This window comes from Rousettus aegyptiacus, unplaced genomic scaffold (genome assembly GCF_014176215.1).
Source record: "Rousettus aegyptiacus isolate mRouAeg1 unplaced genomic scaffold, mRouAeg1.p scaffold_m13_p_1, whole genome shotgun sequence".
Classification (NCBI taxonomy): Eukaryota; Metazoa; Chordata; class Mammalia; order Chiroptera; family Pteropodidae; genus Rousettus; species Rousettus aegyptiacus.
Genome location: NW_023416284.1, coordinates 143,619,795 through 143,634,463, shown reverse-complemented (window position 1 = coordinate 143,634,463; position 14,669 = coordinate 143,619,795). Strand labels below are relative to the sequence as shown.

General features: G+C 34.9%; 1 protein-coding gene across 4 annotated transcripts in view; it reads left to right on the top strand.

The window, feature by feature from the left end:
• Positions 1 to 14,669, top strand: part of PDSS2 (decaprenyl diphosphate synthase subunit 2) — a 212,975-nt gene that overhangs the window by 129,551 nt on the left and 68,755 nt on the right. For all 4 annotated transcript variants that reach the window (XR_001598218.2, XR_001598219.2, XM_016155738.2 and 1 more), the window contains exon 4: positions 13,537 to 13,611. Coding sequence is in view for 2 of the 4 variants with exons in the window: in XM_016155738.2 (XP_016011224.1) it covers positions 13,537 to 13,611 (75 nt within the window). In the remaining 2 variants the exon portion in view is untranslated. The remainder of the gene's footprint in view (positions 1 to 13,536; positions 13,612 to 14,669) is intronic.

Here is a 14,669-nt window from a genome sequence, read left to right as displayed (position 1 = left end):
TTAACTTTGCTTTCCTAAAGGCATAAATATGTTATTTACATGGAAGAATTTTGTTTGTATAAATATGCTCAATTTATACATATGAATCACCTCCTTTTACACTATCTATATATTTTAATAGAGAGCCTGCTATTGATTATGTTTGTCTTATCTTTCAAATTCATGCTGAAAAGTGGGACCTAAAAACATGCTATACCATATGAAATTTAAATTTTTCCCTACCATAGTCATTTAAAATAGGCATTATTGTGACTTTGTGTGTTTATAGTCTTGTACTATATTACTTGTGGAAATTATTGAATTAATACCTTTCAGCCTCTCTAGTTTGACACCCAAGATTAATGTTCTTTTCTACATATAGCCCACTCAAGTGCAGATTTTCATGACTAAAACAAATATGCATAGAAGGTAAGTAGGGTGTCATATATTGTAACAATAAAGAAAACTAGCTCCATAGCAATTAAATAAAGTCAAAATGCTATCATATAATTACAATTTCAAAATTCCCAAATTAATTTTTTCATAGTTTTTTCTTATTGTTTGCTAATATAGCCACATATTAAACAGGCAATATATTTTCTGAGACTGCTTCCTTGATCTTTAAAGTAAAAGTGATAAATGATTAGTTTTTGAGAAGCATACTAGAAATAAGCAGACACTTGGAAGCTAAGCAGGGTCAGGCCTGGTTAGTACTTGGATGGGAGACCACCTAGGAAGACCAGGTGCTGTAGGCATAAAAAAATAAGGGATTGTAAGTTGACAAGGTTCTTGCCATCTGTGAGGTCAACCAAGGGTTGCCTTGCCTAAAAAAATAAAAATAAAAATAAATAAAAATAAAAATAAATAAAAAATAAGAAGTCAAAATAGTATGTTCTTTTAAAATTTATCTCCTTAAAACCTTGAACTTTGCCCTCTTGATGTCATAAAACAATGGAATGAAGTATCTTTTTGGCATAGGAAGGTCAAATGCCGTCATGCAAAATGGACATTTTTCAGAGTGTCTATGTCAAACCAGAAACCTGATGACAAGGAAGAAGAGGAAGAAAAGTATTTCTTCTATATGTCTGGCATTTGTAGAAGCCCATTAAAAAAAAAAAAATCTGAGTTCAACAAAGTACATCTTCCAAAGAAATGGGTTGAGTTGCACCAACACCATGGTTGCCATGAGAGGTATAAATAAATCGATTATAACAATTTTATAGTACATTTAGCATCCTTGAGTTTTGTAAATCCCCCTTTCTACTCTCCCGAAATAAAATTAATTAAACCAGCTTTTATCCCTCCATTTTCTCTAACAAAAATTGCTATTTCTCCAAAGCCAGAAAGAGGGAAAAATCTATTTCCCAGCTTGAGTTATTCATTACTCTTTTTTTAATTTTTTTTTTTCCCCTTTCTAATGATTTTACTCCTGAGTTAGAAGTACTGGACAGATGAATAGCTGATTCCGTCTTCTGCATCCTCAGCTTACCTGACTTCACATCTCTTCTCCACCCATCCTTTCTTCACCTCAGTAGACTGGCACACAGTGCCACTTTCTTTGTCTCTTACTGTTCACAACTCAGTTGATTTCATGTTAGGAAATCTCCAAAGTGTATACACACATCTTAAACCCTTTTCCTCCAGCTTTTCATTCTTTCTCTTACCTATTAGTTCAGAAAAATTACCATCCATCTTTTTGCCTTATCCTTGTTCCTTTCAAGAGGAAAAATGAACCAAGAAACTTTACTTGGAGTTTAAAATCAGAGTAAAACTTGGTATACTCTGTGTTTAAAAAAAAAAAAAAAAAAAAAAAGGAAAATTATATAATTAGAAATGAAATAGGCTTAAGATAGAATGAGTGTCTCTACTTTTCATCTTATTAAACCAAATTTACCTGTAACTATCAATATTTAAAGATCATTTAAAAAACATTTCCTATTTAGTTTTATTTTTCTATTTTACTTAATTGTAGGTATTGTATAATTGTGGTTTTCTATTCTATTTTTAACTACAAATATATGCTATTTCTAACATATGGGCTAACCAAGCTTTAGTGGGCTGTCCTGGGAACCTAGCCACCTTGTATTTTGGGAAAATGTAGTATAAGCTCCAAACAATTGACTTTTAGATGAAATTTCAAAATGCAGTGCCTTCGTAATCTGGTAACTACTGCATTAGATTAATACCGAATTTGAACACCATAAGCAAAAGAAAATTTAAGAGCATCCGTAAGTGTCTGTGTGACTACTTTTTATTAGTAGCCACCTATAGCTCAGTTGGATTGCTATAATTTTGGTTTTAGCATTACCATCATTTTCTTGAATCCTCAGAGCTGTAAATTCTCAACGAAAAAAATTCCCAAAGTTGGCTTTTGGGGCCTTAACCCAGGAGCAAATATTATTTATTTAGCAATGGTGATTGGGGAAGAGCCCTTTTCTGGCAGCTAATGACCTACTGGAGGACTTACATGCCCAAGGCAAAGCTAAAGGCCATTAGCCCAATAGGTCATTAACTGACAAATGCCTGACCTTGAGGTCATTTCTGATATTGTAAACGGTGAAAACATTAAAGTGGGTTTGTTGGAGAGTTCGGTTCTGCCAAAGATGTTCTTTTTTAGTATTTTGGAAACTGCATTAAATTAATTGTTATTATTCATGTGGCTTAATTATCTTTGCTTGGGGCCATTTTCATTGTGCACAGCAAGTCAGTCAGACATTAGTAAACACCAAAACTATACTCTGTGTCCAACTTTTAGTGTTTAAAGGACAACATCCCTGTGTAGACTATCAGGTTAACTATTTCATTACCAAGCAGTTTCAGCTACACTCTTGTAGCTAGCTGACTTACGTTTTCATAATGTGTTGAGCTGTACAGCAGCACTTAGGTATTTTACACTCCTTGGAGATGACACATAAAGCTACAAAGAGAAGTGGAAAGAGCCCTAAAGTATAGAAGTCTGTAGACTTAATTCCTGTTCCTGGCTTTTTTTTTTTTTTTTTTTTTAATTAGTCATTTAACATTGGATAGCTCATTTTTACCTCTCAGAATTTCAGGTTCAGATCTTTTTTCTTCAGACTATTTATCTAATGTCTTAATTACGCAACTTTACAAATGAAATTATAAATTTTATAATGTAGAAGATTTAATCTTTATTAAAATTGCTACCAAACATTTAAAAATAATATTAACATATTTTTTAGTGTTTTCTATGTAGTAGCACTGTGGTTTAAGTGCTTTATGCATATTAACCCGTTTAATCCCTCCTAAGGTATGGAAAAGGTTAAGTCATTTCTTCGAGGTAATTCTGCTACTAAATGATAATGCTGCTGTCTAAATCCAAGTAAATTGGCTCCCAAATCCTCATGCTTAACTAAAGTACAATACTAAGAAGCCAACAAAGAACCATACCTTTTTTGCCTGCAATTTTGCAGTTACTGATACTAGAATTTATATGTTAAACAACTAGAAGTTTTTAAATATTGGAATAAATATTTCAATACAAACAGCAATAGTTTGTGAAACATTTTAGAAAAATAACTGGTAAGCAAAAGCAACTTATTTTAATTTCCTTATATGTAAAATGAAGGCAGCATAATCTTCATCCCCTGCATTCCTGTTAGTTCCAATATTCTATAATTCTGAGTGTTGTAGGAAAAAGTCTAAACTTACAACATATAACTAGATCCTGAAAATGGCATGAAATATAAAGGACTATAAGAAATCAAGAAAAACTGTTAATAAACCAAAGATGTAATAGAGAATCCGAAATCTTATATAAATATCAGAGTTCTAGAGATTTGGATGCAATTTCAGCAAGCTAAAGCAATACCCTAAATTAATGATGAACTCACCTTTATGGCAGATTTGTGATGAGAAACTTTTATGGCTTTATTTGTTCAAGACTTCGAAAGCTATAAGGTGATATGCAAATATAAATTTCTGAAAATAGTGATTAAACAGTGATTACTGCAAATTTGTTTTGAAATAGTTATGACTGAGAAAACGAGTTCACATATTAAAACAATGTTGGTAATTCAACACAAAGTTTGGTGTGCATTGTGCTAAGCATTGGAGATACCAGCTTAAAAGCTAATTGTATATCTTTATAAATAGGAAAATTTCCAACCCAAGGGTATCCAATATTTGATTCTGGGGTATAATGCGGCCAACCTCAAGTTTCTACTACCTGATTTCTTTGAAGGAGGGAAAAAAATAGATTGCCTAATTTTCTGAAATGTAGCACTGTCACCGCTGGGGCCTATCCAGCTGAGTTCAGTGTCACCCAATGGCAAGGGAGAGAGAGAATGGATGGCACAGGAATGTGGTTAGCATTTTGCCTCAGCTCTTCCCTGTTGACATAGGTGAAGAATCACAGGTCAGCGAGATTTAGAAAAGATTTATTAAAAACATATTTTAGAAAGACAAAGAATGCCTTCGAGGAAGCACATGGAGAAAGACAAAGCATGCCCCAAGGAGGCATGGTTTCAGCAATGAGAGCTGCAGCAGAGCGCTGTAAAAACAACCACAACAAGAGGGTAAAAAGGACCACAAAAAAGCCACACAAAAAGCCACAAAAGGGCAAAAAAGGCAAAAAAAAAGACCCAAAAATGGGAATGTGTGCATTATATCTGGGCCGTGATAGGTGGTTCCAGAGGCATTCCTAGGTGATGGGCAAGCAAGATCATTTTGATTGACACTGTGCTGCTATATAACTCTTTGCCTAGTGCTCATGTCCTTACCCAGAATTCAGTGTTATAATTAGATTCATGAACTTCCAAGCATAAACGCAGTATTATAATGAAGCTTAAATTGTAGGCAAATTAGGGTATTATCTTCTGCACAGGCGTCTGTAGCCCGGATTAAACCAGCTAAGATTATGGCCCTCCTGTCCTTTGTCTCTGGGGATGCAGGAGGGATTCTCTAACTACTAATATGGTGTTCTTTGGGTGGTCTCTGGGCTGGGCCACTATTCCTTTGTTCCCCTTTTCGCTTATGTCTGACTAGCTACCTAACAGTACCAGTAGGGTCAAGTTATTTTTAGAATTCCATTGAATCACAGATTTTGGAGGGCTGTGAAGGTATTTGGAAGAAATACAATTACAGTTTTAGACAAGATGCATGGATTTTAATGCATATGATTTATACTTTCATTTCTGTGGCTGCTTTTAAAGTATAAGCTTTAGGATGTCTCTAATTTATAAACATCTGCCTTTTAGGGTGGCCCAATTTAAAGAGAAATTAGTTAAGCTGAAAAGTGAACTGTGTTACCCAAAAGACATGGTATCCTTGGAATTTTCAAGATGTGTATGTGTATCCTAGAAAAGTCCTAAAATTTTTAACTCTTTGTCCAAATGTGGTCTAAGCCAATTTTTTTTTTATAAATCTTGGATCAAAGCTAAGAATCAGAATCAGTGATATAAACCAACAAGATTGATAGGTACCTCACAGAATATACTATATAGTACCCAAGAATGCTACTGTTTTATCCCACCTCCTGCCTCTTATTTTCACTCAGTTAATTTACATGTTTTGGGTATAAAATGATACAGAAATTAACACCTTTACAAAACATATTTCAGAATAACAATGTTTAAACTGTATGGGAACTTAATGTGCAATTAAGATGGTTAACCAAGGTGTGAGCTGTATATGACATTTATCAGCATGATGTAAGATAATGTTTCAAACCACAGATCACATCCTGTTTATTGGTAGTACTAACATCAATTTACCAAATCACTAGCCACACCTTTTTTTTTTAATGGAATACAGTAGAAAATAGAGGGATAATAAAACTTCCGTTTTCTGAAACTTTTTACTCATTTTTATACATATGCATGGGTGCATGTACTTCATCATGATGTAAAATACAGCCCTTACTGTGGGTTACAATTTAAAATTTTTGAAAGCCAGTATTATTAGGCAGTGTTCTAACCAGTAGTATCTATTCAGTTGAATGAAATACTGTACTACAATTATAGTGTTTTGAAGTTTCACATTGTGAACTTGTATTTCTCATGGGTAAGATTAACTTCTAGGTAAAATTACACTTGGAAAACATCACTTAACATCACTGAGAGGGTCTCAGTGAAGCAGTGAAAGAAAAGAGAAATTATCAGCTACATGGGGAAAAGTAGGCAGATCAGTGAAATGGTGGACATAATTCTCAGAGCAAGTTCAGTCAGAACAAAGTGTACCAGATTCTGACACTATCCGACAACAGTTGTCGGATAGTGTCGGAATTTGTTTTATGAATAAGCAACTATTTAAGTTTTTATAGTCATGCCAGAGACTTGACACAACCAGCTTTCTTTAACCTACTCAAAAGCATCTCCTCCTTTATTTCTTATGAAAAGTTAACCTTGATTTAAGCATTTAGATTATCTGCCACTTTTTCAGGGCCTAATCATTGGTTAAATAAGTAAATGATTATTTGTTATTGTTCAGTGACAAACAGAAGGCCAAGAACTATGTACCTTCACTCAAAAAAACAAATTTTTGGACTACTGTTTTACTGTTAGTAAAAAAAAAAAAAAAAAAAATCCATATGTTTGGCTAATTATTCCTTACAATTTTAAGAATTTTTTTTTAATGTGTACAACTGCACATTTAAGTATTTCTAATCACAGGGCTACTATTGATAAGCAAACTGAGGTCAAAAAAGTGATGTTTCTGGCCTGCGGTCCTGCAGAGCTTATTCGTGCATTATTAACCTTCTAAGTGAGAAACACAGACTAATGGCCTTTATCTTTTTAAGGCTATATCTACTTGCATTAGTACAGTACCAGGCACTAGCAGGCTATCAAAATGTTTATGGAATGAATATACTCATCAAAAATAATATTAAACTTCAAGACTTTATATTCAAGCCGTTTTCCTGAACTTGGGGTCTTTTTTTTTTTCTTCAGTTTTGAATTTATACTTTTCTTTAGTTCACTGAACTTTCCTGAATCCTCCTTGACAAATGTTACCAGTAGTTAGCGTTTATAAACCAATGTATCAGCTGTTCTAAATTAAAAATTAAGATTATCAATTTGCTTAGTTTTTGCTGCACCTGTCCTACTGGTAGGTGCCATTTCTCTCTCTGCTCATCCCCCTTAGCCAGAAAGAACTTCCAGCTCACTAGAACAGATTGCCATCCCTCCCACAAATAAGCTCGGCCTTACGCATTTGGCAGTGTTGAAAAGGCTTCCTTCAAAAAGCCAAGTTAGAGGCTTTCTCCAGAACTCCTGTGAGTTACTGGTGTGTTTATTACAACAGACCTTTCATCATTGTCTTCATTAAACCTGGTCTTTGTCTGATAGGAAGGAGTGGAGAGAACCATTCTTTCATAGAGTTCATCAATGGTTTTATTAAAGCCGCTCATTTATATTAATCAGCATTGCAGATTAGGGCTCATCTGGGTTGTTTGTGCCCAGGTGGTGGGTGAGTAGACTTACCCCTTATTTGGCCACTGCTGCTGCTCCCAGTGTTCTTCAGAGGTTGCGTCTCCATCAAGGCTGCCAGCCTGAAAGCTCTGACTGAGTACCGGGGACTGAATCCACCTGGATGGAGATAGTTTGTTGAAACCCAGTTTATAAATGATAAAGTGCTTTACAAATGTCAGATATTATTACTGGTCTCTATATGGGAGTGCACTACTCCTTAACCATTTCCTCTCTACCTTACCTTGGTAATGTCAGTCTTTCCATCTTTAAATGCATCTCTCATCTACTTTGTGCTTCATTCGTGTGAAGAGGAACTAAAGAGTGACGCTAACTGCTCTGGTTACCATTAGCAGACTATTCAGCACCTTTTATCTATAAATGTATTTTTCTGTAATTCCTTTTCACTGACTCTATAGGTTTTGTCGCTTAAAAAAAAATCTTGACACTATCCCTTCAAATACCAAAGCTCTTTTAAAAGGATATATTTATGTTAAATCCATCTTTTGTTCCTCCCAAGATGTATATGAGAAATAATTCTTCCCCAAGGGTGTTTTACTTTAGCGGCTGCTTTATGCATTGCTATTTGTACCTGGGGGTGGGGGGAGGAGTGCAATAAATTTGCGTGTAATTAATGCCATCGGCATTGCAGATGCGTGCACACACATGACTGTTTTTTTACTAGCAGCTGTTAAGAGTAGTAAAGACTGAGGGGCCATGTGTTCATTCACTTCCTAAATAGAGTGATGGATCACATGTTGTCTTGTCATTCCACACTGTAGTAAAAACCGTGATTAAAATAACCTTTTTAGGGCAAGTTTTTTTGGGGGGAAAAAAAAAGGTTATAAATCTGTAATAGCCTCCACTTTTTTATATACCAAGCAAGTATGTAGCAACTCTACTACCATATTACATCAACTCCAGCTTATGCTATCTAGAGCTTTAATTGAGCCACATTAGTTTATAAATAACATTTTTCTAAAGATTTAGTTGCATTTTACTTTTAACTTAAGTTAGGTGCTCCTGTGCTCAAACCAAAATATTCTGGTTTGCTAGTTAAGTTCTGTTGTGTCTGTTCCATCTGTCAAATGTTAACTGACAGTGCTCCTGAATCACATTTATTGAGAAAGGCATAACTTATCTACACAGAATGCTTACCACCGCTTGCTGATCTTATTTTTGCTAATCCAGGGACTAGTGATTAATATATTACATAAATCAATTTGTGGATACAGCTTAGCATGAAGCCTCCTTGACACCAAAAGCAGGGTATTTCCCCCCCCCCACACACACACACGTGGAAGTAGGTTTAGTGTTTTATCTGATTATTAATAAAAAGAGGGAGAAAATGTTATAAAACATTGTAAATTTAAGCAATTACAAATTTAAGCAATTCGTAAAATTAAAGAATTAATTTTTAAAAATCAGACTCTTACCACTTCCCTCCATATTATCATTATTATTACTATTTTGTTGTCTCTCCTTTCAGATGTGTTTCTCTGCATACTAGACACAAAATTGACCTCATTTTTGTTTTAAAAGTACCTCTCATGCTCTTCTGTTTTGTAACCAGCTTTTTTTCCCTTAAGAACATGTAACAGGCATCTTTGTATAGAAATGTAAGTGAGGGTGCTTTTGCTCATTATTGTTTTCTTACTACTCTCTACTTCTCTCAATTTCTGTTTTTTGTAATGAGAATTTTATTATAGCTCAGGGCATAATCATCACAACACCTTTTATGAGGTTATGCATCACTTTAGTTTTTTGGTTAGAAAATCATTGAATTGTAGTTACCCTTGCCAAAAGATAAAGAATGATGCAATTACATATTTCTCTGAGATTGGTGACATTTGTCTTATAAATTAACTGCTTAAGAAATTCACTCCAAAGTTCGATTATATCAGATCTGTGTGCTGAGTAAGGTGCAGGTGCACGTGGATACTGTTTCTTTTCTTTAGGGAAAGGCTGGAGATTGAAATGGGAAGGGTCAACAGTTTGCTTAAGAATAGCAGTTGGGGGTTCACTGTTCACTTACTTTCCTACCTCCCTGGTAGCCAAAAAATGAGGTGGCAAGAGAAGCCAGCTCACAGCACTAGCACTGCGAATGGTTACTGTTTCTGGCTCACTGGAATCTAAGGTGTTAGAAGATTGAAGGATAAGATATGACATTTCTTTAGAGTAAAATTTAAACACGACACAAATTGAAAAGAAACGCATTTTTGCGTTTGCATGTACAGTTAAGTAATGCTGCTATTTCCACAACCTCCAAAAATGCAAAAATTCAAGAAGAAAATGTTCTTCTTGTTTACTCTAGATAGCTGAAGTAAATTTTATAGCATGGTGATAGTCATTTAATCTGAAATTTGTTTCAGGATGCAAGAAGTCAGTGTTACAGAGATCTTTGATTTGGGTTAAAATAGACTTTTTGTGTGTTCCATTGTTCAGTTAAAACCCACTTTCTTCTAAAACTTTTGGGCATTCAACTCTCGGTTTCCATATTATGCCCTTCATCTATCCAAGACTTATATTGAATACAGAGTAATAAAATAGAAGTATAGAAGAATAATAAGTTAACACTCACTGAGACTTATTATGTTCCAGATACTCTTCTAAATGCCCAACATATTTACTCATTAGAGAGGGAAGTGATGTGGCCAACTAGTGCCATTATTTGTTTGATGCAACTTTATACTTAAACCTGACATCATTCTGAATCCTATATGTATGAATTATTCCTATGCATTAGAGCCCTTCAAGACCCGGAGTTCAGCGATGTGACCTTTAATTGACCCAAGTAAGACTTTGCCAGCTGGTGGAGCAGGCTACCAGTCATAATGATTTAAAAAATAGAAATGATTTAAATAATTTTAAAATAAAAATTGTTTGATTATCATTTTAGGTATTGGAACCAAGGGGGCTTGGGTACAAAAAGTTCACAAAGAAAGTAATCAGTCAAATTCAGACAGAGGGAAAGGTCCATGTGGAAAGAACAAATTAGCAAAAAAGCAGTTTTTAAACTTACATGCCTAATTATAAATAACAAGATTTGCAATTCTAGAAGCTCAAAATCTTAGAACTGGAAAGGACCTTTAAAATTATGTTTTGCATTAATTAAAAACAGACTCACAAATATAGTGGACAATTTGGTGATGGACAGAGGGGATGGAGGTTAGGAGGCTGGGGGAATGGGGCGAAGAGTCAAAGAAGTACAGATTAGTAGTTGATAGTTGGTCACAGTGATGGGGAGGGAGCACAGCAAAGGAGATACAGTTAGCATTCATACACTGGCTAGGTGGAGGGCCAGGGGAGAGAGGGAGCAATTGGGGGGATCGTTTTATGAACTATATAGATGTCTAACCAATGTACTATATCTTGAAACTAATTTAAATAAATAAATATTTTGAAAATTAAAAAAAAATTTTTAAATGCCGATTGTGGGGGGTGGGGAATTATGTTTTGCAACTCTCATCATTTTATAGCTTAGAGAAATTCTCACAACAAAATAAGCTATAGATCCTCTGGCTCCTAGTCCTCTGCTCTGTTTCATTGCAGTCTAATCCGCTGGGCATCTGAGAGTAGCTAACATCGAGGCTCTTTTAGCCTATCTTCTTTTCCTAGTAGGAAATGTTTGCCTGCCAACCTCCTCCACCCCCCACCTCCTAACCCATACCTGAGAAACAAAAGTCTTGAATCTTCCTCATGGTTGCTTTTGTCCACAGCACCAAGTAGTCTGGGCCTTGGGCTCTTAGCCTCAGAAGGTCTAGTATTTAGCCTTCTGGATTCTCCCTGGATTGTCCTTGCTATCCTTTTAGGTTGCTTGAACAAATTATTCCTCAGAAACCTGAAGAAGAAAAATTCATTAAGCAAGTGCTTTTTTATATTTTAGTGCAGTAGATATATAAACAAGTGAATACCTGTGGTAGTAAGCCATGTAGTGAAAAAAAGATTAGTTTTATTAAAGTACATGTGTCTGGTAGCCCTGTGGTCTTATAGAAATATTTGCAATTTTAAAGGAGGATGATACTTAAACATGTCTCTCTTTGGTATTATTTTAAAAGTAAAGTAAACATTTCAGACAATGGAAAGAGATTTATGTGTGCAGTGGGTAAGTCACCCTTGCCTGGGACACATTCAGGTCCCCTAGGCTATTTCCGCTTTTCATAATCTCTTCCTGGATTTGTTAACCCATGAGTCCAAAGCTTTTTCCTTCATGATTGTCTTTGGCTATGAAGGTGTATTTTGCTCAAGTAAGTATGGCCATTTGGAAGGATAGGTCATTTATAAATTATAGACTTGTAAGTACAGATCTGTCTATATTTGCTGATTGCATTTAAGAGAAAAGGAATGAGAGAATAAAAAGTTTTTTTGCTTCAGCCTGGTCTGGAATTTCAGGGAAATAAACACTGGGATTATCCAAAACCAGATTCATTGTTAAAAGTTCATGCCATCATTTTAACATTTAGTTCAGACTTTCTCTTTGTAAATCCCTCTTCACTTTACCAGTTCTGGTCTCAGAGCTCAAACTCTTTCAAAACCATAGCATTTCTTAGTGAGTGATTGATCTGTATTATGTATCCAGCCGTCAGGGGGATCTTGGGATGTTGCTTGTATAAACTGTAATCTGATCTGATGCTGTGCATTTAGTTACAGTCTTTCATAGACCTATTGGTGATACTCAAGCCTCCTGGATTTGGGAATAGGGCTTATCTGATACCTTCAGGGGAAAAAAATCCATTCATTTTTCTCTCTTCCCCACTTAAATAACTCAACACATCTGGTAACACTGTAGGATCATTGTCCTTCCAGTTCCTCTGCAGCTCATATTGCTACAATATTTCTTAAGTATTTGGTTACTAAAGGGCAATGTGATTTAAAAAAAAAAAAAAAAGACTTTGTATAGGTCTTACAAATTAACCCATTTGCAGAGCTAGAAAAAATGTGTTTAATCAGTAAAATTTCCATATCAGCAGCCTTGCGTGTATTATGCAGTATGAATGTAAATATAAATTTGAAGACAAATGCTCATGTGTTAAAATCTTAAAGCAAGTCTTTCTACAAATTAATGTAATTTGCCTCTAAGAAAATGTTTATTAAATCCAGGGTACCTGAAATTGAAGTATCTTGTTGTTTGGGTCTGTATCCTTTGGCTTAATAATGTCTTCAATTACAAGAATGATAAAAGCTGAAACCAAATCCTTTAATTCAATCAGAACTGAACTAAATTTTAGGAAGCAAGAAGCAGAAATCAGATATAGGACTGAATAATATTGGAAGCTAAATATACAAGATAGTAAGACTTCATAAGAAGCGGATGGGGTTGCCTTGAGGAATTCTTGTTTGAAATGGCTGCAGTGAACGTTATAATAAATAGCACTGTTTTATCCTTTTGAATTATGACGGTTTATATAAACAACTCTAAATTGTACAGTAGTTCCAGAGAGATCATTTAGTGTTTTCTGCTTGTTTTACATTCTGGAACAAGTTCAAAGCTTCCGATTCTGCTCAATTTTTTTTTAATAGCCTGAGCCTTGAAAGTAATACAGGTTTTATTAATACAATTTCAATATTGTGTTTCTGTAAAAATTTTAAGGTATGAAAATAAGGTATGTTTGACCTAGGATCCCTATACAGAATATATCCACAGTGCATTTAAAGTACAACCGAGTAAACACGTTTGAAAGGTTCACCAATCTTTTGCTTTTGCTTTTCTTTCTATATTAAGTATGATAATTAACATTGTAATGGCTCCCGGAATGGGGATATTTAAGAAGTATCCACCTGACAGAAATAAACATACAGAAAATAAATTGGGTTAAGATTTCATTAGTTATCTGAAATGTAAGCTTATGCTCAAAATGGCTATTACTGGATTTTCATGTATATTGGTTAAATGCTATGCTTGAAAGATTTTTTTTTTCTCTTTGCTTAAATTATGACTGAAAAAAATTGGATCATAGCTCTTAATATCCAGGTGGGCAATGCCATTTGCCAGAATCTTTGCATATAACCCCAATGTTTTTTTCCTATCAGACACAAATACTGCCTAGCTACTAAGCCTTCTGAGGCATTCTGAGGTAAAAATAGGGATAAATTTTTGAAATTGTTTCTTTTAATTTTTTATCTTGCTTTTTAGGTTGTGGAACTTTTAGCAAGTGCCCTTATGGACTTGGTACAAGGAGTATATCATGAAAATTCTACTTCAGCAAAGGTAAGGAATTGGTAGTCATTATAAAATGTTAGGTTAAAAACCCTCATGGCAAAACCAGGATTGACGAGCGAAAATGTCATTTTTGTTTTGTGTTTAAATTGCACATGACATTTTTTTTAGATTAGTGTTTTGGCTACAAATTCATAGCCATACGCTTAGTACATAGCAGATTTAGCCAATTAAAACAACCTCTTATCCTTTAGCTGGATTCACAGTCTGTTCAATCTGCAGCAGCCCAGTAGACACCAAGATTTTGCTGGCTGACAGGTAGTGCTGTCAGAATACAAGCGGGATGGAGGAGCAGCTCGTACTGAGATGACTGGGCCTAGCATTTTCACAGAGGAAGAGGCCCTTTCATGTCACAGAGGAGTAGACATGATTTCAAGAAGATGACTTTGAGGGTGTGAGAGAGGAATATCTGTTATAGCCAAGATCAGAATTTACTGCATTATTAAATATTCTGTGATAAGATGTAGGATGGTTGCACAGTTGGATTATTTTGATAAATTTTATAGATCTAGGCTTAAGATTTTTTGACTCATTTAGCAGGACATCTCAAGAAAGGTTTGGTTTTATTTTCTTAAAATGCAGTTACTTCATTTCAGTAGGATATTGAATGTGAAGCAATTGCTTCATTGACCACCATCGTCATTTAACATGGTATGCACTATTATAAAGGATTCCTGTCTTAGTGTTTCATTATTCTAACTTCTTTAGCTTCTATATTAGCAAAACTTCACTCACTGCAAATTAGAAAAAATATGCATTTATTGCACATCTTAAGCTTTTTGACATTTCCACTTGAAAAAAGAAAGATAAATTTTATTGGAAGTGAAGCATAGGGCATGAGTGACTTGGATAAGAAATTTAAAAGTATAACCCAAGGACTCTGAATGTTTCAGAGAGTGGTAAGTGAAATGTGAAGAACTGTACCTTGAGCTTCTGCTAATTCTTGGTTTAAGGAACTGCAGTTCCCAGCAGGCATGTCTAACTTTGCCTAAGCAGCATAGTGCTATTTGGAAACCCAGCAGGATATATGACCACAGTGGTTCCCCTCT